Source organism: Syzygium oleosum, unplaced genomic scaffold (assembly GCF_021117445.2).
Source record: "Syzygium oleosum isolate NSW1041296 unplaced genomic scaffold, Sole_v2.1 Sole_v2.12, whole genome shotgun sequence".
Classification (NCBI taxonomy): Eukaryota; Viridiplantae; Streptophyta; class Magnoliopsida; order Myrtales; family Myrtaceae; genus Syzygium; species Syzygium oleosum.
Window position 1 is genome coordinate 11,527,320 of NW_026607496.1, and position 23,036 is coordinate 11,550,355.

The window sequence follows — 23,036 nt, forward strand, 5'->3', positions numbered from 1 at the left end:
AAAAGATCGTGTGCTGAGGAATAAGACAATTTCGATGGTCAAGGTCGTATGGGAGTACCACGGAACCGAAGGTGCCACTTGGGAAAGTGAAGAGGCCATGCGACGTCAGCACCCCCATTTGTTTGGATAGTTTAGTGTAGATTGCAAATTTCGAGGACGAAATTTTTGTAAGGGGGGAAGAATTGTAACATCCTGAATTTCGATTCATTTCCAGGATCAATAATATTGATATTATTCCTCATTTAATTTTAGTAAGTCTCGCCCGAAATATAGCTCTCTCGGGATACTAACCGATAGGGAATGGCAAATTAGGAAACGGTACGTGGACTAGGGACCCGATCGCGAATCGGGCACCGATTTCGAGAAACAACAAGCAAATATTTTGGTCCAACATGGGCCGATCCCAGGAGGGTGACGGATTTAATTTAGCCAATGACGTACGATCGGATCGTGGGTGATTCCGCACGACCGAGAGTACGCGTGGCGAACAAATCCCGAGCATAAACCGAACGATCGCGACCTCTGGAACTAGCGATAATTCCTCACGTTCTCCTGGTAATCGAGACCATCACGACTCGAATAACCCTAGGTCGATACGCGTAACGCTTAAACAGCCGTCCGTTAGTGAGAGACCCTAAAAATTTAAATTGAGCAATTTTGATCACAGAATTGGATCCGGACTTGGACGTCGGATTTCGGGATCGTGAACAACTATTTCGCGTGCACGACGTCATTTTAGTGTGGCCACATGTATTTGGGGTTGGTACGGTCGAAAAATGGAAATTCGGCCCGAAACCGGAAAATGACCATGTTGCCCCTAGGCTTAATTTGGGTATTCCGAATTTTTGGAGATATTGGGGGATTAATTTAAGGGTTAATTAGGCCTTGTATCAGCCCAATAATTCAGCAAAAGAATTACCAAAGTGCCCCTCCATTATTTGGATAAAGGTTTAATGTGGGCCAAGCTTTCAAGGTCATTTTTGGAATTTTTGGAAATGTTGGTCAAATCCCTTTGACCCATTAATAAATTTGTTTTTCCCCCATTACTCCCTCACTCATCCGGCCAATTCTCTTTCCTCTCCCCCTCTCCCGAAAATCTCTCTCTTTCTCTCCCTCTTGCCGTGAGCGACGCCAACCGCCGGAGCACGCCGCGCCGCCGCACACCGTCCGGCTGCCGCCGTTCGCCACCACCCGTCACCACCCAACCTGACTTCTCCCTCCTCCCTTGCGACCACCAGCCTCACCTCCCCTGTTTCGCTGCTGTTCGGTTTGGCCAAGGTCCACTGGACCGCCGCCTAAGCGCCGCCGCCGTAGACTCCACCGGGACGCCGCCGCCGATTCCGCCGCACGTCGGCGATTGAACGCTCGTTCCTCCATCGTTTAGTTGAGCTTGGAGCTTAGTTAGTGTGAGTAATTAACTCCAAAATCTTAACTAGGACTATAATGCATTTCTAGATAGGATTATGTGGATTTTAGGGGTTAATTAGATGGGTATTAGGCTTATTTATGGGCTGATGACCATCGGCTGATTATATGAAATATTTGAGAGTTAATAAGTTAATTAAGAGGAGGATTAGTGCCCTAATGTTGGCTGTTTTGTGGTTGTCCCCATTGGATCCGAATTTGATTAAAATTGACTAAATTGAGATTAATTGGATTAATGCCGTGATTGTCCGAATTAAGCAATTCAATGGCTAATTGATACTTGATTGAGTTCAATTGTGTGATGCCACGTGTATTTGTTTAATGGCCGAAAATGAGATTGAAAGTCGAGCCTCGAATACGTGGTTTTATGTCGCATTAATTATGTGAATTTGGTGCCGTGCCGAGTTGTATATCAATTGAATTATTGGATATGCTAATGAGGTGCGAATTGAATGTATTATGGCATAATTGTGGCATGTCATGGCTAGTGAGCATATTATGGCACCTATAGAGCATGTTGTGGCTTATTTGAATCGTATGCTCGTGATTGTAATTGAATGCTCATATTGCATGGCCACGCATTCCGTATGCTGAGAATGGGCGTGAGACGAAATTGTGCGGTTTTGCGTGCCTGACATGAGCATGTGTGATCACCCTAAATGCCCTGATAAAATTCTGGAAAGTTAAGTCCAAGGTTTGTCGGACTGTTTGAAATTCTGGAAAAGATTGGCGATATGGCTTATCGACTTGCACTGCCGCCCAATTTGTCCCAAGTGCACAATGTATTCCACGTGTCAATGTTGAGAAAGTATGAACCAGATCCGACCCACGTTCTAAGGTACGAGGAGATAGACGTGGACGACAGGGTGTCGTACGTGGAGAGACCAGTAAGGATCGAAGAGAGGAAAGATCGTGTGCTGAGGAATAAGACAATTCCGATGGTCAAGGTCGTATGGGAGTACCACGGAACCGAAGGTGCCACTTGGGAAAGTGAAGAGGCCATGCGACGTCAGCACCCCCATTTGTTTGGATAGTTTAGTGTAGATTGCAAATTTCGAGGACGAAATTTTTGTAAGGGGGGAAGAATTGTAACATCTTGAATTTCGATTCATTTCCAGGATCAATAATATTGATATTATTCCTCATTTAATTTTTGTAAGTCTCGCCCGAAATTGAGCTCTCTCGGGATTATATCCGATAGGTAATGGCTAATTAGGAAACGGTACGTGGACCAGGGACCCGATCGCGAATCGGGCACCGATTCTGAGAAACGACGGGGAAATTTTTTGGTCCAACGTGGGCCGATCCCAGGAGGGTGACGGATTTAATTTAGCCAATGACGTACGATCGGATCGCGGGTGATTCCGCACGACCGAGAGTACGCGTGGCGAACAAATCCCGAATTTAAACCGAACGATCGCGACCTCTGGAACTAGCGATAATTCCTCACGTTCTCCTGGTAATCGAGACCATCACGACTCGAATAACCCTAGGTCGATACGCGTAACCCCTAAACAGCCGCCCGTTAGTGAGAGACCCTAAAAATTTAAATTGAGCATTTTTTATAATGGAATTGGATCTAGACTTGGACGTCGGATTTCGGGATCGTGAACAACTATTTCACGTGGACGACGTCATTTTAGTGTGGCCACATGTATTTGGGGTTGGTACAGTCGAAAAATGGAAATTCGGCCCGAAACCGGAAAATGACCATTTTGCCCCTAGGCTTAATTTGGGTATTCCGAATTTTTGGAGATATTTGGGGATTAATTTAAGGGTTAAATAGGCCTTGTATCAGCCCAATAATTCAGCAAAAGAATTACCAAAGTGCCCCTCCATTATTTGGATAAAGGTTTAATGTGGGCCAAGCCTTCAAGGGCATTTTTGGAATTTTTGGAAATGTTAGTCAAATCCCTTTGACCCATTAATAAATTTGTTTTTCCCCCATTACTCCCTCACTCATCCGACCAATTCTCTTTCCTCTCCCCCTCACGAAAATCTCTCTCTTTCTCTCCCTCTTGCCGTGAGCGACGCCGACCGCCAGAGCACGTCGCACCGCCGCACGCCGTCCGGCCGCCGCCGTTCGCCACCACCCGTCACCATCTAACTTGAATTCTCTCTCCTCCCTTGCGACCACCAGCCTCACCTCCCCTGTTTCGCCGCCGTTCGGTTCGGCCAAGGTCCACTGGACCGCCGCCTAAGCGCCACCGCCGTAGACGCCACCGGGATGCCGCCACCGATTCCGCCGCACGTCGGCAATTGGCCGCTCGTTCTCCTGTCGTTTAGTTGAGCTTGGAGCTTAGTTAGCGTGAGTAATTAACTCCTAAATCTTAACTAGGACTATAATGCATTTCTAGATAGGATTATGTGGATTTTAGGGGTTAATTAGATGGGTTTAGGCTTATTTATGGGCTGATGACCATCGGCTGATTATATGGAATATTTGAGAGTTAATAAGTTAATTAAGATGAGGATTAGTGCCCTAATGTAGGCTGCTTTGTGGCTGTCCCCACTGGATCCGAATTTGATTAAAATTGACTAAATTGAGATTAATTGGATTAATGTCGTGATTGTCCGAATTAAGCAATTCAATGGCTAATTGATACTTGATTGAGTTCAATTGTGTGATGCCACGTGTATTTGTTTAATGGCCGAAAATGAGATTGAAAGTCGAGCCTCGAATACGTGGTTTTATGTCGCATTAATTATGTGAATTTGGTGCCGTGCCGAGTTGTATATCAATTGAATTATTGGATATGCTAATGAGGTGCGAATTGAATGTATTATGGCATAATTGTGGCATGTCATGGCTAGTGAGCATATTATGGCACCTATAGAGCATGTTGTGGCTTATTTGAATCGTATGCTCGTGATTGTAATTGAATGCTCATATTGCATGGCCACGCAGTCCGTATGCTGAGAATGGGCATGAGACGAAATTGTGCGGTTTTGCGTGCCTGACATGAGCATGTGTGATCACCCTAAATGCCCTGATGCGCTTACGCGGGGTTCAGATAAAATTGGCAATGTGCCGTGTGATCACTTAAGGGCCTTCGGGTCATGGCCTTCGGGTCGATTTCGTCCGTTGCGTTTATGTAGGCCGATGCCCGGTTTGTCCGGAAGATTAAGGAGATCGATGTTGTGCATGATGCGTTTACGCGGGCTAGAGACACCGGGCCACATGTGCTTCGGCGCGGGCCGTGAAGTGTTGTTGGCCTTCGGGTCTTGGCCTTCGGGTCGGTTTATAACTGTTGGCCTTCGGGTCGGTTTATAAATTGTAAAATGAGTCGTGTGCCAGAGTGCATCGTTTAAGCTAAATCATGAGCATGGCAAATGTGTGCCAGAGTATGTGGCCAATTTGCGTACCAGTGATCTATGTATGAGACAAGCACTATTGAGCATGAGCATGCGTATGGCGTACGTGTGACCAGTGTGTCACGTATGTGCCGTGATTTATTTAAAATGCCTAATCTGCAGGGTCAACGAGGTAGGTGATCTGGGCCCAAGGGCCTAGGTCAATTGTTATTATTACTAGTTGTGTACTGGTTGATTGTGGTTGGTCGCCTGTCAGGAGGTGCATGTTAGCCTAGTTTAGGTTTAGGGGTTTTTACTCGCTAAGATTCGTCTCATTGTTGTATAAACCCAAACTTTTCAGACCCCCGGACCTGATGAAGCCGGATGCTCCTGTGCGTCTTGGGATTCCGCACCAGTTAGGGCGGACAGCTACTCAGCACCGTTTAGAGGATGGAAGTGTGTATATTAGGTATCATTCTATGTTACTGGTAGACGTGGGAGAGCCTTACCCCCAGCATCATGAGTACGTAGCTTGGATTCTTAGAGATCAATTTGGGGATCATGGACCTCTTCGCATCTTCGATGTTCCAGTTAATGGGCAGGGTGGAGTAGACCCGCAGTGTCCCGATGGAGAAGTGGTTAGCCCTGATGCCTCGTCTGATGGGAGTTCGAATTCAGGAGCCGAACCTTACGCTTGGGAGGTCGATGACGTGGAGCCGATGGAAGCAGAGGAGGAACCTGAACCCATGGAGCTGCAGGGCGTGGCAGAGCCTATGGATGAGGATGAAGAGGACGAGGAGGCTGAGTCCGAGTTGGACTCATTAGATTCAGAGGAGGAGTTGCCTGATAGTTCTTCATCCTCAGAGTCTTCTGGTTTTGACTCGGACTGGGTCCCCTAAGTTGGCCTCAGCTAAGCTAGATCGGGCTGCACCTTTTTGATTAGAGCTTCGCCTTAGTCTAGTATCCTTAACCTCCCAGGCCACTGTCCCTTTTTGATCATAGTGGCCGCTGACTTGTTTTTGGTTTCTTGTTGTACTCCTTATAGATGGATGTTGTGTATATTCCCTTGGTAATGCAAAAGTATGTTTGTAATAATATGAATTCCCGTTGTCGCGCTATCCTTAATTATCTTGCGAATTGTTCGAGTGTATATATCTATTTATATACGTTGCTTCCGCTTGTGTAATGATTCTCTGTGCGCGTTGGGCGTTGGATCGGCGACGCGTCCTGGGACGTCGCATCAATTCGACCTTTGTGTGGGATGTAGCGGTTCGTGCGGTATGGGGCGTGACATCCCCATCCGAATTGGTATCAGAGCAAGGTCAGCTCGGTCCAATCAGGTCGAAACCTGGAGTGATAAGGAGCGATAACCTTGGGTAGCCAGTAGGGTGACCTTGTGTGCTAAGAGTACCTCCTGACTGTTTGTGTTTTGATTGGTTGTGTGAATTGACTCATGAAGTGCAGGTGCGGCAGGACCTGAGGTGAGTATGTATACCTCCTTGTTTGTGGTCCTGTGTTGTTTGTGCTTAGTCGCATGCTAAGTGATTAATTGTTGTTGTGATAGCTACCTGCCTAGGACCTTAGACCGGTTTAGTTGGTTTAGGTCTCTGATTCCTAGTGGAATTATAGCAGGTAGGCGGGTAGTGAGATCAGTACCATGAGGCGTCGAGGAAAGGAACCCCAGGGGCAATCTAGTGCAGGAGGCCAGAGATCCAAGAATGGATGATGTGATTCAGACTTTGCATGAGATAGGGAACATTATGGGTAGGCAAGCTCAGGAAAGAGTCGCCGCCATGGCCCAGGCTGCTGAGGCTGCAGCCGCCGCTGCTGTAAATGAGAATAATGCCAATCAGGGACAGGCTCAAATGGCGGTAAACAGACAGATGCATCAGCTAGTAGAGCACTTTTTAAAGTTAAAGCCACCTAAGTTTACCGGGAAAGGTGACCCCGAAGCTGCACCAAGGTGGATAGAGGAACTAGAAAAGGCGTTTGAGGTGTTGGGGTGCACCGAGCAGGAGAAGGTAACTCTGGCAGTGTACCAGATGCAGGAAATTGCGAATGACTGGTGGAAGGCCACCAGAGGTCGAGTGTTTCCGGAAGGTGTCGCCCAGACTTGGGTAGGGTTCACTGAGAATTTTTATGGGAAATACTTCTCGGAAAGTGCTAGGGAAAGGAAGATAGCAGAATTTATGCGACTCCGCCAAGGTCAAATGACTATAGATCAGTATGAGGCGGAATTCGCTAGATTGTCCAAGTTTGCGCCAAGGATGGTAGAACGTCCCGAGGATAAGGCACGAAGGTTCCGGGAAGGGTTGAAGGCTGACTTTCGTACCCAGTTGATACCGGCAAATTTGAGAACCTATGAGGACATTTATGATAGAGCTCGGGCTCTTGAGGGGGACCAGGTCGACAGGGCAGCCGTATCTGGATCGCGGTTTACTCAGAATAGGGACAATCACCACTTTTTAAAGAGACCGATGATAGAAAATAGGCGCTTCGTCCCACCCGCCAGAAGGAATATTGGAAAGCCAAACCCTCAACCGAATCGAGTTGGGGCATGTTTTAGATGTGGGAGTTGGAGCATCAAATTAAAAGCTGTCCCCAGCAGCGCCCTTTAGGACCCCCAGGGCAACCGCAGCAACCCTGAATAGGGAATCAAGCCGGGAATCCCCCACCGGCTAATCAGGGCAGGCCGCCAGCACAAGGACGAGTTTATGTAATGGCGCGTAGAGAGGCGGAGGATACGCCGGGCGTGGTCACAGGTACGATTTCTCTATGTGATCATGCTGCATATGTGTTGTTTGATCCGGGGGCGACCCATTCATTTATTTCAGAGCAGTTTGTTAGATTGATTGGAATTGAACCCGTTTTGCTTGAGATCATGCTTTGTGTGACAACCCCATTGAATGATAAAGTGTTAGTGACATTGGGGTGTCATAGCTGTAAAGTAGTGATTGGGGGTAGAGAAGAAAGCATCGACTTGGCAGTGTTGGCCATGTTCGATTTTGATGTGATCGTCGGGATGGATTGGCTAGTTAAGCAGAAACCTATAGTGGATTGCAGCAATAGGGTGATCCAGTTTAATCCGATTGGTCATCCTAGATTTGAATTTTAGGGAAACCGAGGAGGAACCTCGATCCCTTGGATCTCCTCGCTTGAGACAACGAAGTTGTTGGACGAAGGTTGTGAAGGATATTTGGTAAATGTGATTGATCTGACCGTGGCAGAACCTAAGTTGGGAGAGATTCCGGTAGTATGTAATTTTCCCGAGGTCTTTCCTCAGGAATTGCCTGGTTTGCCACCAGAGCGAGAAGTGGAGTTTGTAATAGAATTGGCACCGGGCACAGAACCGATTTCAAAAGCACCATATCGGATGTCCTTGTCAGAATTGAAAGAACTGAAAGTCCAGATGCAGGAATTGTTGGATAAAGGCTTCATTCGTCCTAGTGTGTCTCCATGGGGAGCACCGGTCCTGTTTGTAAGGAAGAAGGACGGGACATTGAGGTTGTGCATTGATTACCGGCAGTTGAATCAAGTAACGATTAAGAATAAGTATCCACTGCCGAGGATTGATGACCTATTTGACCAGTTGTAAGGGGCGTCTGTGTTTTCTAAGATTGATTTGCGGACGGGATACCATCAGCTGAGAATCCGGAAGGAGGATATTCCTAAGACCGCTTTCAGGACGCGGTACGGGCACTACGAGTTTACAGTGATGCCCTTCGGATTGACCGATGCCCCTGCAGCTTTCATGAACCTAATGAACAAAGTGTTCAAGGAGTTCTTGGACAGATTCGTCATAGTGTTCATCGACGACATATTGGTGTATTCGAAAAGCCCGGAAGAGCATGAGGAACATTTGACGGAGGTGCTACGAACTTTGAGAGAACACACACTCTTTGCTAAGTTCAGTAAGTGTGAGTTTTGGTTAAGCAGAGTGGCGTGTCTTGGACATATAGTTTCTGGAGATGGAATCTCCGTGGATCCGACAAAGATTAAGGCAGTAATGAAGTGGCCAAGACCGACCTCAGTAACGGAGATCCGAAGTTTCTTTGGATTGGCTGGCTATTATCGACGTTTTGTAGAAGGATTCTCGTCGATAGCCATGCCATTGACGCGACTGCTTAAGAAGGAATCTAAGTTCGAATGGGACGATAAGTGCGAGGAAAGTTTTCAGGAGTTGAAGCATAGGCTTACAACGGCCCCAGTGTTGACTATTCCGTCTGGGCCGGGAGGATTCGAGGTTTCTAGTGATGCTTCGTTAAGGGGACTTGGTTGTGTCCTGATGCAGCACGGAAAGGTAGTTGCGTATGCGTCACGTCAGTTGAGACCGCATGAAATGAACTATCCGACGCATGATCTAGAGCTGGCAGCAATTGTTTTTGCTCTTAAGATCTGGAGACATTATTTATGCGGAGAAAGGTTCCAGATTTATACGGATCATCAAAGCCTTAGGTATCTGTTTTCTCAGAAGGAATTAAATATGAGGCAGCGCCGATGGATGGAACTTCTGAAAGACTACGACTGCGATATCATGTATCACCCGGGAAAGACGAATAGAGTAACGGATGCGCTAAGTCGCAAGTCAAGTATGGCGCTTGTGATGGTCAAAGAGTGGACTTTGTTGGAAAGACTTAGAGACTCGGAGTTTAAATTTGAGGTGAGCCAGATGTCTAGCCTGATGGCTGCATTGAGAATTGAACCGGAGATCTAGGCAAGGATTAAGGCACTCCAGTCTACCGATCAAGAAATACAAAAGATTGTTAGATTGGATACCGCTGCAAGGAAACCGGAATTCCAAATGAATGAGGACGGAATTTTGAAGTTCCGAGGACGATTGTGTGTGCCTAATGATTTGGAGCTCAAAGTGTCAAGCCCCGAACCCCATGGCACGAAACATCCCTGCCTTGGTCGATATGTTTGCGACGTCCCAGGAAGCGCCGCCGACCTAAAGCCCAAACAGAGAATAAGGCACAAGCGGAAGCAATAAATAAACAAACCCTGACAGTAAGTATACGAGACAATGGCAGCCAGACCACAATCAAACACAGCTGGAAATATGCACGCTTTGTATTACTATCAAAAGTTCTTTTAAAACATTTACATAAACATATCAACATGAACAACCGTCCCAAAAACTTGCTAGCAGCCACTACTAAGCAAAAATTGTAGGTGGCAAGGGTGAGCCAAACTAGACCTACTAGGAGGACTATAGTAAAAAAGGAACAGTCCCCACTACTAAACTCCAGCCTCTCCTAAGGCTCCTAGTCCGGGTCCGAAGACTCCATAGGCTCCTCTGAAGACCTCTCACTCGACTCGGACTCCTCCGACTCTGCGAACTGAGCAGCTGCCCATTCATCCTCTGAATTGATCTCTAACTCCGGGTCCAGAAACAGTCCTAGCTCTTCCTCTGATCCTATCTCTACATCTGATCCCAACTCAGCAACCTCTTCGTTCTTGCTCGGGTCCTGGTCCATAGGCTCCGGTTCCAGCTCGACCTCCTCATCGTCCATCTGCTCGGGGTCTTCGTACCATACGCCTGGCTCCTGGTTCATAGCCACAGGCTCATCTGCGGTTGGGGGATCTACAACCTCGCCATCGGCCATCTGAGGTATCATCACCCCACCTATATCTACCGGAGCGTCAAATGTCCTTAGGGGTCGCCCAATGTTTCCATCTGCGTCTTTCAAGCACCAAGCCACGTACTCTTGGGTCTGGTAAAAATACTCACCCACGTTTACAAACACTACAGAATGATATCTCACATAAGCTTCCTCATTCCCAGATGGGTATACTCTCGAAGTCGAATGGATCTACGTAGGGATCCCAAAAAGAGGCGGCGGCCTCACCATGCTCAGGGCTGGGGATCTGAAAAGGTGGGTTATTACAACCGTGAGAAGAATCTCAGCGAGTACAATCCCTAAACCTAGGCTAGGCTAGCATGCATTCTCCTGACAGGCAACCCATAACAAATATAACAATACAATTCATACTTAACCTCCGACCTAGGCCCTTGGGCCCAGATCACTTACCTGGCTGACCCTGCAGGTTAAACAGATTGATATATATAATGATCACAGCACATATGTGGTACACATAGTCACACGTATGCCAAACGCATGTTCATGCTCAATAAAATTCGCTTCGCATGTCATTCACCAAGTCTTGCACACTCGCACACCGGCTCAATGCTCAATTATCATTTAATACGACCCACGTAAAACGCATCAGGTCTGTCCCGTGCCTATGCAACAGGTCCACATATTCACAACACTCCGTGGCCAGCGTAAAAACGCCCCAGGCCCGGTGTCTCTAGCCTGCTACAAAGTGCATGAGGCGCAACACCGGTCTCCTCACGAACCAGAGCCCACGTAAAACGCATCAGGTTGGTCGTCTTCCGGACGTACCGGGCATCGTCCTGCTTCAAAGTGCATGAGGACGGCACACCCCGCGTAACACGCATCAGGGCGATTAGGTGATCACACGGTCATGTCAGGCACGCATTCTCGCACAATTCTCTCTCATGCCCCATTCTCGGCATACACAATGCGTAGCCATGCAATACAGCACAATGCATCATGAGCATCCAATATAATTCGAGCATCCAGTCAAATTCATGCCACAACAATGTGCTCCATTCACAACAACATGCTCACTTGGCCAATTAATACCGTGCGGCCCAATTTACAATGTACAACTCAATAATCAATTCAAACCATCAGTTGGCCAATCACTCTTCGCACGATTCGGCCACACGAGCACATAACATGGCGTAGCACGATTAAGCACAATTCACTCATAAATCAACCAACCCGGGCAATCCCGGCAATTCAACTACAAGGACCTCAATTGGCCTATTCTAGCCCAATAAACCACCAATGGACAGCCACCAAGCAGCCACTCCGAAGCCAATAATCATTTCCAATTAAATCATATTAATCCTCCAAATTGTCTCGACTAAAACCTCTACCAATCGGTTCCCAAATTTCTCTTAATCTACACTAACAATACCCAAGCCAGTCCAAAAACGCACTATCAGTCCTAATATGGGCTTAGGAGGTACACTCACCAAATTCTAAGTCACGACAACGAGGAACGGGGGCCGATCACTGGTAGATGGTGAAACCGGCGGCGGCGTTCCCGGCGAACGGCGGCGGCGTTCCCGGCGAACGGCGACGGCGACGGATCCGGCGGTACGGACGGCGGTCCTTGACGTCCATACGGCGGCTGAGGCGGCGGAAGGGAGAGTGGTTCAGTGAGCTTGGGTGGCGGTTTGAGTGCGGTGTGGACGGCGGCGACGGCACCGGCGGCGTACGGCTTCCCGGCGGTCCTTTGGCCGAGAGAGAGAAAACGGAGGAGAGAGAGATGAGACGGGATGGAGGTGCTGGCGAGGTGAGGCTGAGACGGTGACGGCACGGCGGCGACCGGCTAAGCTCCGGCGAGCGGCGTCTCCGGCGGTCGGCTCACGAACGACGAAGGGCAACCGGCGGAGGAGGAGGACGGTCACGGAGGAGGAGATGGCCGGGAGAGAGAGAGAGAGAGAGTCAAAGCTGGTCAAATAGGGCTGAGATAGTGGAGGACAAGTGTCGCCAATCCATGGAAATGCCCAAAATGCCCTTGATCCAAAGGCCACCATTTGTTCTTATCCAATAATGCAAGGGGTGATTTAGTCATTTCTTGGGCTGAATTATTGGGCTGATACACTTAATAAAATCCAAAATTTTAATCCCAAAATTCGGAGCTCAAAAATAGGCCAGGGGCAAAACGGTCATTTTTCCGGTCCCGGGTCGAAATTCCATTTTTCGACTGTACTAACCCCAAATATGGTTGGCCAACATAATATGACGTCGGATTCGCAAAAATAGTCGTACAAGCTCTCGAAAATCGACACCGAAATCCGGGTCCAATTTCGTGATTAAAACTCGCTGAATTTCCAATTTCAGGGTCTTTCACTAACGGGGCGGCTGTTTAGGGGTTATGCGTATCGACCTAGGGTTATCCGAGTCACGGCGGTTCCGATCATAGAGAGAGAGGAATTATCACTAGTTTCAGAGGTCACGATCATTCGGGTTAAGTTCGGAAATGGTTGGCTACGTGCACTTTCGGTCGTGCAGAATCACCTGCAATCCGATTGTACATCGTTGGCCTTGGCCAACCCACATCCGTCACTTTTCCTAAGATCGGCCCACGTTGGCCCAAAATATTCCCTCCTCGTTTCTCGAGATCGATACCCGATTCGCGATCGAGTCCCTGGTCCACGTACCGTTTTTCCTAGTTAGCCATACCCCATTAGTTAGCATTCCGAGAGTAATCAACTCTGGGCGAGACGTGCTAAAATGAAATGTGAAATAATGTCAATTTTATTGATCCCAGAATTACGTCGAAATTCGGGCTGTTACAACTTTCCCCCTTACAAAAATTTCGTCCTCGAAATTTGCAAACTCACTTAATCACTCAAATAAATGGGGGTGCTGACGTCTCATGGCCTCTTCACTTTCCCACGTGGTACCTTCTGTCCCGTGGTGCTCCCATACAACCTTAACCATTGGAATCGTCTTATTCCGCAACACTCGATCTTTTCTGTCCTCTATCCTTACTGGTCTCTCCACGTACGACACTCTATCATCCACGTCTACCTCCTCGTACTTCAGAACGTGGGTCGGGTCTGGTTCATATTTTCTCAACATTGACACGTGGAATACGTTGTGCACTTGGGATAAATTGGGCGGCAAGGCAAGTCGGTAAGCCATATCACCAATCTTCTCTAAAATCTCAAATGGACCGACGTACCTTGGGCTGAGCTTTCCTTTCTTACCGAATTGGGATAATCCTTTCATTGGCGACACCCTGAGAAATACGTGATCACCCTCTTGAAACTCCAAAGGTCGCCGTCTCCGATCGGCATAACTTTTCTGGCGACTTTGCGCAGTCTTTAATCTTTCCCTGATAATTTCAACTGCTTCAACTGATTGCTGAACTAACTCTGGCCCTGTAATACTCCTTTCACCGACTTCATCCCAGCATACTGGCGTCCTGCACGCCCTGCCATACAAGGCCTCAAATGGTGCCATTTGAATGCTCTGTTGATAGCTATTATTATATGCGAATTCTACCAGGTGCAGCTGTTCTTCCCATTTGCCCTGGAAGTCCAAAACACAAGCACGCAACATATCTTCTAAAATCTGAATCGTCCTCTTAGACTGGCCATCCGTCTGCGGATGATAGGCAGTACTGAACTGCAACTTCGTTCCTAAGGCCGATTGCAAACTTTTCCAAAAATTGGCCGTAAACATCGGATCATGGTTCGACGTGATCGATACTGGTACTCCATGCAATCTAACGATCTGTCGAACATACAATTCTGCGTACCTTTGCAATTCGAAATCCTTTCGCACTGCCAGGAAGTGCGCTGACTTAGTTAAGCGATCCACTATCACCCATATGGAATCATGTCCTCTCTGACTCCGCGGCAATCCCGACACGAAATCCATCGTAATGTGTTCCCACTTCCACTCAGGAATCTCTAACGGTCTTAATAAGTCACCTGGCCTGCAGTGCTGTGCCTTCACTTGTTGGCACGTCAAACACTTGGCCACACGTTTGGCTACATCCGCCTTCATTCCATTCCACCAATAATGTTGCCGCAAATTCTGGTACATCTTTGTACTGCCAGGGTGGATACTGTAATTACTGCGATTTGCCTCACTTAAAATTTCCTCCTTAAGTTCCACATCATCGGGCACACATAATCGCCCTCGGAACTTCAGCATTCCGTTCTCATCCACTTGGAATTCCGGTTTTCTTGCAGCGGCATCTAATCCAACAATCTTTTGTATTTCTTGGTCCGTAGACTCTAGTTCCTTGATTCTAGCTTGAATCTCCGGTTCAATTCTTAACGCAGCTAACAGATTGGACATCTGGCTCACTTCAAATTTGAACTCTGAATCTCTGAGCCTTTCCAGTAATGTCCACTCTTTGACCATTAGGTGCGCCATACTAGACTTGCGACTTAAGGCATCAGCAACTCGATTCGCCTTACCAGGGTGGTACAAAATGTCGCAATCGTAGTCCTTTAGAAGTTCTATCCATCGGCGCTGCCTCATATTCAACTCTTTCCGCGAAAATAAGTACTTGAGGCTTTGATGATCGGTATAAATCTGAAACTTTTCTCCACACAAATAATGTCTCCAGATTTTGAGTGCGAAGACAACCGCAGCTAATTCCAAGTCATGCGTCGGGTAATTCATCTCATGGGGCCTCAACTGTCGCGACGCATATGCAACTACCTTTCCATGTTGCATTAAAACACAACCCAATCCTCTTAAAGAAGCATCACTGTAGATCTCGAATCCTCCAGGTCCAGACGGAATGGTCAACACTGGAGCGGTTGTCAGCCTATGCTTCAGCTCTTGGAAACTTCTCTCACATTTATCATCCCATTCAAACTTAGTTTCCTTCTTTAGCATCCTCGTCAATGGCATGGCTATCGATGAAAATCCTTCCACGAATCGGCTGTAATAGCCAGCCAAACTAAGAAAACTCCGGATTTCAGTTACGGACGTCGGTTTGGGCCATTTAGTCACCGCTTCGATTTTGGCCGGATCCACAGAAATCCCATCTCCAGAAATAATATGTCCAAGAAATGCCACTCGACTGAACCAAAACTCACACTTGCTGAACTTGGCGTATAATGCATGTTCCCTTAAAGTCCGTAGTACTTCAGCCAAGTGTACTTCATGCTCTTCAGGGCTCTTTGAGTACACCAGTATATCATCAATGAAAACTATCATAAACTGGTCCAGGAATTCCTTAAACACCCGATTCATCAGATCCATGAAAGCAGCTGGGGCGTTCGTTAACCCAAAGGGCATAACCGTAAATTCGTAATGCCCATACCTCGTCCTGAAAGCAGTCTTGTGTATATCTTCTTTCTTAATTCTCAGCTGATGATACCCGGTCCTTAAATCTATTTTGGAAAACACTGAGGCTCCTTGTAACTGATCAAACAAATCATCAATCCTCGGCAGCGGATATTTGTTCTTCTCTGTCACTTGGTTCAACTGCCGGTAATCTATGCACAGCCTTAGAGTTCCATCTTTCTTTCTCACAAACAGGACCGGCGCTCCCCATGGAGACGCACTAGGGCGAATAAAACCCTTGTCCAGCAATTCCTAAATTTGCACTTTTAGCTCCTTTAATTCTGATAGGGACATCCGATATGGTGCCTTCGAAATCGGCTCCGTCCCAGGGGCCAGTTCAATCACAAATTCCACCTCTCGCTCAGGCGGTAAACCCGGCAATTCCTAAGGAAAAACCTAGAGGAAATTGCACACTACGGGTATATCCTCCAACTTTCGTTCCGCCACTGTCGGATCCACAACATTCACTAAATATCCTTCACACCCCTCGTCCATCAACTTATTCACCTCAAGCGAGAAAATCCAAGGGATCAAGGTTCCTCCTCGGTTTCCCTGAAATACAAAACTAGGGCGTCCATCCGGGCTAAATTGGATCGTCCTATCGCTGCAATCCAATACAGCTTTCTGTTGGACTAACCAGTCCATTCTAATAATCACATCAAAATCGAACATGGCCAATACTGCCAAGTCGATACTCTCTTCCTTACCCCCAAACCCCCAATAATTATCTTACAATTAGGGCATCCAAAAGAGACTAGCACACTATCATTCATGGGTGTCGACACATAAAGCACATTCTCAAGCAATACTGGTTCCATACCAACCAACTGTATAAACTGTTCGGAAATGAAAGAGTGGGTCGCCCCCGGATCAAATAGTGCATAAGCAGCATGATCACATAAAGAAATTGTACCTGTGACCACGGCCGGCGCATTCTCAGCTTCTTTGAGCGCCATGGCAAAGATCCTTCCTTGAACTTGTGGTCGCCCTTGATTAGCCGGTGGGGGATTCCCGGCTTGGTTTCCTGCTCAGGGCTATTGCTGCTGGAGCATCATTGGTGGTCCCGTGGAACGTATCTGAGGGCAGTTTCTGATCTGGTGCTCCATACTTCCACACTTGAAGCACGCTCCAAACCTACTTGACTGATTACTTGGCTTCCCAATATTCCGCCTAACAGGGGGAACAAATCGTCTGTTGCCAACCATTGGCTTCTTCCCAAGACGACGGTTATCTCTATTCTGGGTAAACCACGATCCCCGAAGTGGCTGCCCTTTCTTGCTAATCTCGCTCAATAATTTGAGCTCGTCTATACATCTCCCCGTAGTCCTTAATGTCATGCGACAAAATCTGGCTCCGAAGATCCGGCTTCAGTCCATCCCGGAATCTTCGAGCCCTATCTCTTGGATTTTCTACCATTGTCAGGGCGAACTTTGCCAACCTTGCAAATTCCGCTTCATACTAGTCAACGGTCATCTGACCTTGGCGCAATCGCATAAATTCCATTAACTTCTTTTCCTGGGCGTTCTCCGAGAAATACTTTTCATAAAAATTCTCAACAAATACCGCCCAAGTCGGAGTCGTTCCTTCTGGAAATACTCTACCTTCTGAGGCATTCCACCAATCATTAGCACTATCCTGCAGCTGATAAACTGCCAACATTACCTTCTCCTCATCAGTGCACCCCAAAACCTTGAAGGTTTTCTCCAATTCTTCCACCCACTTTGGTACCATCTCGGGGTCACTACGACCATGAAATTTAGGTGGCTTCAACTTTATAAATTGTTCCACTAATTGGGACATTTGCCTACCCCCTGCTGGTTGAGCCTGCCCTTGCTGGGCTTGATTTCCTCCATTACCAACAATTGGTGCGGCCTCAGCAGCCTGAGCATAAGCTGCGGCCCTTTCCTGAGCTTGCAATCCCATAATATGCCCTATCTCACGTAGGGTCTCCATCACTTCATCAAATCTGGGATCCCTGGCTTCTTGGCCTCCCGAACTAGATTGACCCTGGGGTTCCTTGCCCCTTCGTCTACTCATCCTCACAATTCGGCTACTCAACTACCTGCTATAATTCCACTAAGGAATTAAAGACTTAAACCAATCTATCCCAGTCTAAGTCCTAGGCAGGTATCAAAACAACAATCAACAACCAACATGCGGCTTAACAAGAACTATCCAACATATCACCCAAGGGATTCACATACTCACCTCGGGTCCTGCCACACCTGCACTTTACGGGTCAAATCCATAAAGACTCAATCAAACTCAACCGTCAGGAGGTACATGTAGCACACGAGGTCACCCTACTGGCTACCCATGGTCTCATCGCCCCTTATCACTCCAGACTTCGACCAAATTGGACCGAGCTGACCTTACTCTGATACCAATTCAAACAGGGATGTCACGCCCCGAACCCCACTGCACGAAACATCCCTACCATGGTCGATGTATTTGCGACATCTCAGGAAGCGCCGCCGACCCAAAGCCCAAACAGAGAATAAGGCACAAGCGGAAGCAATAAATAAATAAACCCTAACAATAAGTATACGAGACAATGGCAGCCAGACCACAATCAAACACAGCTGGAAATATGCACGCTTTGTATTACTATCAAAAGTTCTTTTAAAACATTTACATAAACATATCAACATGAACAACCGTCCCAAAAACTTGCTAGCAGCCACTACTAAGCAAAAAAGGTAGGTGGCAAGGGTGAGCCAAACTAGACCTACTAGGAGGACTATAGTAAAAAAGGAACAGTCCCCACTACTAAACTCCAGCCTCTCCTAAGGCTCCTAGTCCGGGTCCGAAGACTCCGTAGGCTCCTCTGAAGACCTCTCACTCGGCTCGGACTCCTCCAACTCTGCGACCTGAGCAGCTGCCCATTCATCCTCTGAATCGATCTCTAACTCTGGGTCCAGAATCAGTCCTAGCTCTTCCTCTGATCCTATCTCTACATCTGATCCCAACTCAGCAACCTCTCCGTCCTCGCCCGGTCCTGGTCCATAGGCTCCGGTTCCAGCTCCGGCTCGACCTCCTCATCGTCCATCTGCTCGGGGTCCTCGTACCATACGCCTGGCTTCTGGTTCATAGCCACAGGCTCATCTGCGGTTGGGGGATCCATAACCTCGCCATTGGCCATCTGAGGTATCATCACCCCATCTATATCTATCGGAGCGTCAAATGTCCTGAGGGGTCGCCCAATGTTTCCATCTGCGTCTTTCAAGCACCAAGCCACGTACTCTTGGGTCTGGTAAAAATACTCACCCACGTTTACAAACACTACAGAATGATATCTCACATAAGCTTCCCCATTCCCAGATGGGTATACTCTCGAAGTCGAATGGATCTGCGTAGGGATCCCAAAAAGAGGCAGCGGCCTCACCATGCTCAAGGCTGGGGATCTAACAAGGTGGGTTATTACAACCGTGAGACGAATCTCAGCGAGTACAACCCCTAAACCTAGGCTAGGCTAGCATGCATTCTCCTGACAGGCAACCCATAACAAATATAACAATACAATTCACACTTAACCTCCGACCTAGGCCCTTGGGCCCAGATCACTTACTTGGCTGACCCTGCAGGTTAAACAGATCGATATATATAATGATCACAGCACATACGTGGTACACATAGTCACACGTACGCTAAACGCATGTTCATACTCAATTAAATTCGCTTCGCATGTCATTCACCAAGTCTTGCACACTCGCACACCGGCTCAATGCTCAATTATCATTTAATACGACCCGCGTAAAATGCATGAGGTCTGTCCCGTGCCTATGCAACAGGTCCACATATTCACAATACTCCGTGGCCAGCGTAAAAACGCCCCAGGCCCGTTTCGTGATCAAAACTCGCTGAATTTCCAATTTCAGGGTCTCTCACTAACGGGCGGCTGTTTAGGAGTTGCGTGTATCAACCTAGGGTTATCCGAGTCACGGCGGTTCCGATCATAGAGAGAGAGAGAGAGGAATTATCACTAGTTCCAAAGGTCACGATCGTTCGGGTTAAGTTCGGAAATGGTTGGCCACGTGCACTTTCGGTCGTGCAGAATCACCTGCGATCCGATTGTACATCGTTGGCCTTGGCCAACCCACATCCGTCACTTTTCCTAAGATCGACCAATGTTGGCCCAAAATATTCCCTCCTCGTTTCTCTATATCGGTACCCGATTCGAGATCGGGTCCCTGGTCCACGTACCGTTTTTCCTAGTTAGCCATACCCCATTGGTTAGCATTCCGAGAGTAATCAACTCTGGGCGAGACGTGCTAAAACGAAATGCGAAATAATGTCAATTTTATTGATCCCAGAATTACGTCAAAATTAGGGCTGTTACACAAAGAGGAAATTTGAAGTGAGGCACATCGCAGTAATTACAGTATCCACCCTGGTAGTACAAAGATGTACCAGAATTTGCGGCAACATTATTAGTGGAATGGACTGAAGAAAGATGTAGCCAAGCATGTGGCCAAGTACTTGATGTGCCAGCAGGTGAAGGCACAGCACTGTAAGCCTGGAGGATTGTTGAGACCGTTAGAGATCCTTGAATGGAAATGGGAACATATCATAATGGATTTTGTAACGGGATTATCAAGAAGCCAGCGAGGGCACGATTCTATTTGGGTAATAGTGGATCGACTAACAAAGTCAGCTCACTTTCTGGCAGTGCGAAGGATTTTGAATTGGAATGGTACGCGGAATTATATGTTCGGCAGATCGTCAGATTGCACAGAGTACCAGTATCGATCACGTCGGACCGAGATCCGAGGTTCATGGCCAATTTTTGGAAAAGTTTACAATCGGCCTTGGGAACGAAGTTACAGTTCAGTACGGCCTATCATCCGCAGACGGATGGCCAATCTGAAAGGACGATTCAAACTTTGGAAGATATGTTGCGTGCCTGTATTTTGGACTTCCAGGGCAAATGGGAAGAACAGCTGCACATAGTAGAGTTCGCATATAATAATAGCTATCGGCAAAGTATTCAGATGGCACCATTCGAAGCCTTATATGGCAGGGCGTGCAGGACGCCAGTATGCTGGGATGAAGTCGGCGAAAGGAGTATCACAGGCCCAGAATTGGTTCAGCAGTCGATCGAAGCAGTTGAGATTATTCGGGATAGATTAAAGACCGCGCAGAGCCGCCAAAAAAGTTATGCCGATCGGAGACGACGACCCTTGGAGTTCCAAGTGGGAGATCATGTTTTTCTCAAGGTATCACCAATGAAGAGATTATCCAGATTCGGCAAGAAATGAAAGTTAAGTCCAAGGTTTGTCGGACCGTTTGAAATTCTGGAAAAGATTGGCGATATGGTTTATCGACTTGCACTGCCGCCCAATTTGTCCCAAGTGCATAATGTATTCCACGTGTCAATGTTGAGAAAGTATGAACCAGATCCGACACACGTTCTAAGGTACGAGAAGATAGACGTGGACGATAGGGTGTCGTACATGGAGAGACCAGTAAGGATCGAAGACAGGAAAGATCGTGTGCTGAGGAATAAGACAATTCCAATGGTCAAGGTCGTATGGGAGTACCACGGAACCGAAGGTGCCACTTGGGAAAGTGAAGAGGCCATGCGACGTCAGCACCCCCATTTGTTTGGATAGTTTAGTGTAGATTTCAAATTTCGAGGATGAAATTTTTGTAAGGGGGGAAGAGTTGTAACATCCTGAATTTCGATTCATTTCCGGGATCAATAATATTGATATTATTCCTCATTTAATTTTAGTAAGTCTCGCCCGAAATTGAGCTCTCTCGGGATACCAACCGATAGGGACAGGCTAATTAGGAAACGGTATGTGGACCAGGGACCCGATCGCGAATCGGGCACCGATTCCGAGAAACGACGAGGAAATATTTTGGTTCAACGTGGGCCGATCCCAGGAGGGTGACGGATTTAATTTAGCCAATGACGTACGATCGGATCGCGGGTGATTCCGCACGACTGAGAGTACGCGTGGCGAACAAATCCCGAACTTAAACCGAACGATCGCGACCTCTGGAACTAGCGATAATTCCTCACGTTCTCCCGGTAATCGAGACCATCCCGACTCGAATAACCCTAGGTCGATACGCGTAACCCCTAAACAGCCGTCCGTTAGTGAGAGACCCTAAAATTTTAAATTGAGCAATTTTGATCACGGAATTGGATCCGGACTTGGACGTCGGATTTCGGGATCGTGAACGACTATTTCGCGAGGACGACGTCATTTTAGTGTGGCCACATGTATTTGGGGTTGGTACAGTCGAAAAATGGAAATTCGGCCCGAAATCGGAAAATGACCATTTTGCCCATAGGCTTAATTTGGGTATTCCGAATGTTTGGAGATATTTGGGGATTAATTTAAGGGTTAATTAGGCCTTGTATCAGCCCAATAATTCAGCCAAAGAATTACCAAAGTGCCCCTCCATTATTTGGATAAGGTTTAATGTGGGCAAAAGAACACTACAAGTTCCATAACTTGTGTACGGCGCTCACTTTGGTGCCATAAGTTTTTTTTGGATCACTTTAGTGCTAAAATTTTTGAAAAACGATCACTTAAGTACCAACTCCGGTGCCGTACACAATTTTTTGCCAGAAATCCGACGTGGCATTTTTTTTATTAATTTCTGAAGCTGACATGGCTCGCCGGAGATTGGCACTTAAGTGATCGTTTTTCAAATTTTTTAGCACTTAAATGATCGCTTTTAAAAAATTATAGCACTTAAGTGATCGTTTTTCAAAAAATTTAGCACTCAAGTGATCCAAAAAACACTTATGACACTTAAGTGATCGTTTTTCCTCCGACTTGGCACCAAAGTGATCCGAAAAAAATTTATGGCACCAAAGTGATTTCCGTACATAAGTTATGGCACTTATAGTGTCCTTTTGCCGTTTAATGTGGGCCAAGCTTTCAAGGGCATTTTTGGAATTTTTGGAAATGTTAGTCAAATCCCTTTGACCCGCCAGCCTCACCTCCCCTGTTTCGCCGCTGTTCGGTTCGGCCAAGGTCCACCGGACCGCCGCCTAAGCGCCGCCGCAGTAGACGCCACCGGGACGCCGCCGCCGATTCCACCGCACGTCGGCGATTGGCCGCTCATTCCCCCGTCGTTTAGTTGAGCTTGGAGCTTAGTTAGTGTGAGTAATTAACTCCTAAATCTTAACTAGGACTATAATGCATTTCTAGATAGGATTATGTGGATTTTAGGGGTTAATTAGATGGGTATTAGGCTTATTTATGGGCTGATGACCATCGGCTGATTATATGGAATATTTGAGACTTAATAAGTTAATTAAGAGGAGGATTAGTGCCATAATGTTGGCTGTTTTGTGGCTGTCCCCATTGGATTCGAATTTGATTAAAATTGACTAAATTGAGATTAATTGGATTAATGCCGTGATTGTCCGAATTA

At 47.1% G+C, this 23,036-nt stretch overlaps 1 protein-coding gene across 1 annotated transcript; it reads left to right on the forward strand.

The window, feature by feature from the left end:
- The first annotated feature begins 6,437 nt into the window (after positions 1–6,437).
- Positions 6,438–7,337, forward strand: LOC130139447 (uncharacterized). Its single transcript, XM_056316403.1, has one exon. It carries the CDS (start codon positions 6,438–6,440, stop codon positions 7,335–7,337), a length of 900 nt encoding a protein of 299 aa, XP_056172378.1.
- Positions 7,338–23,036: the final 15,699 nt, after the last annotated feature.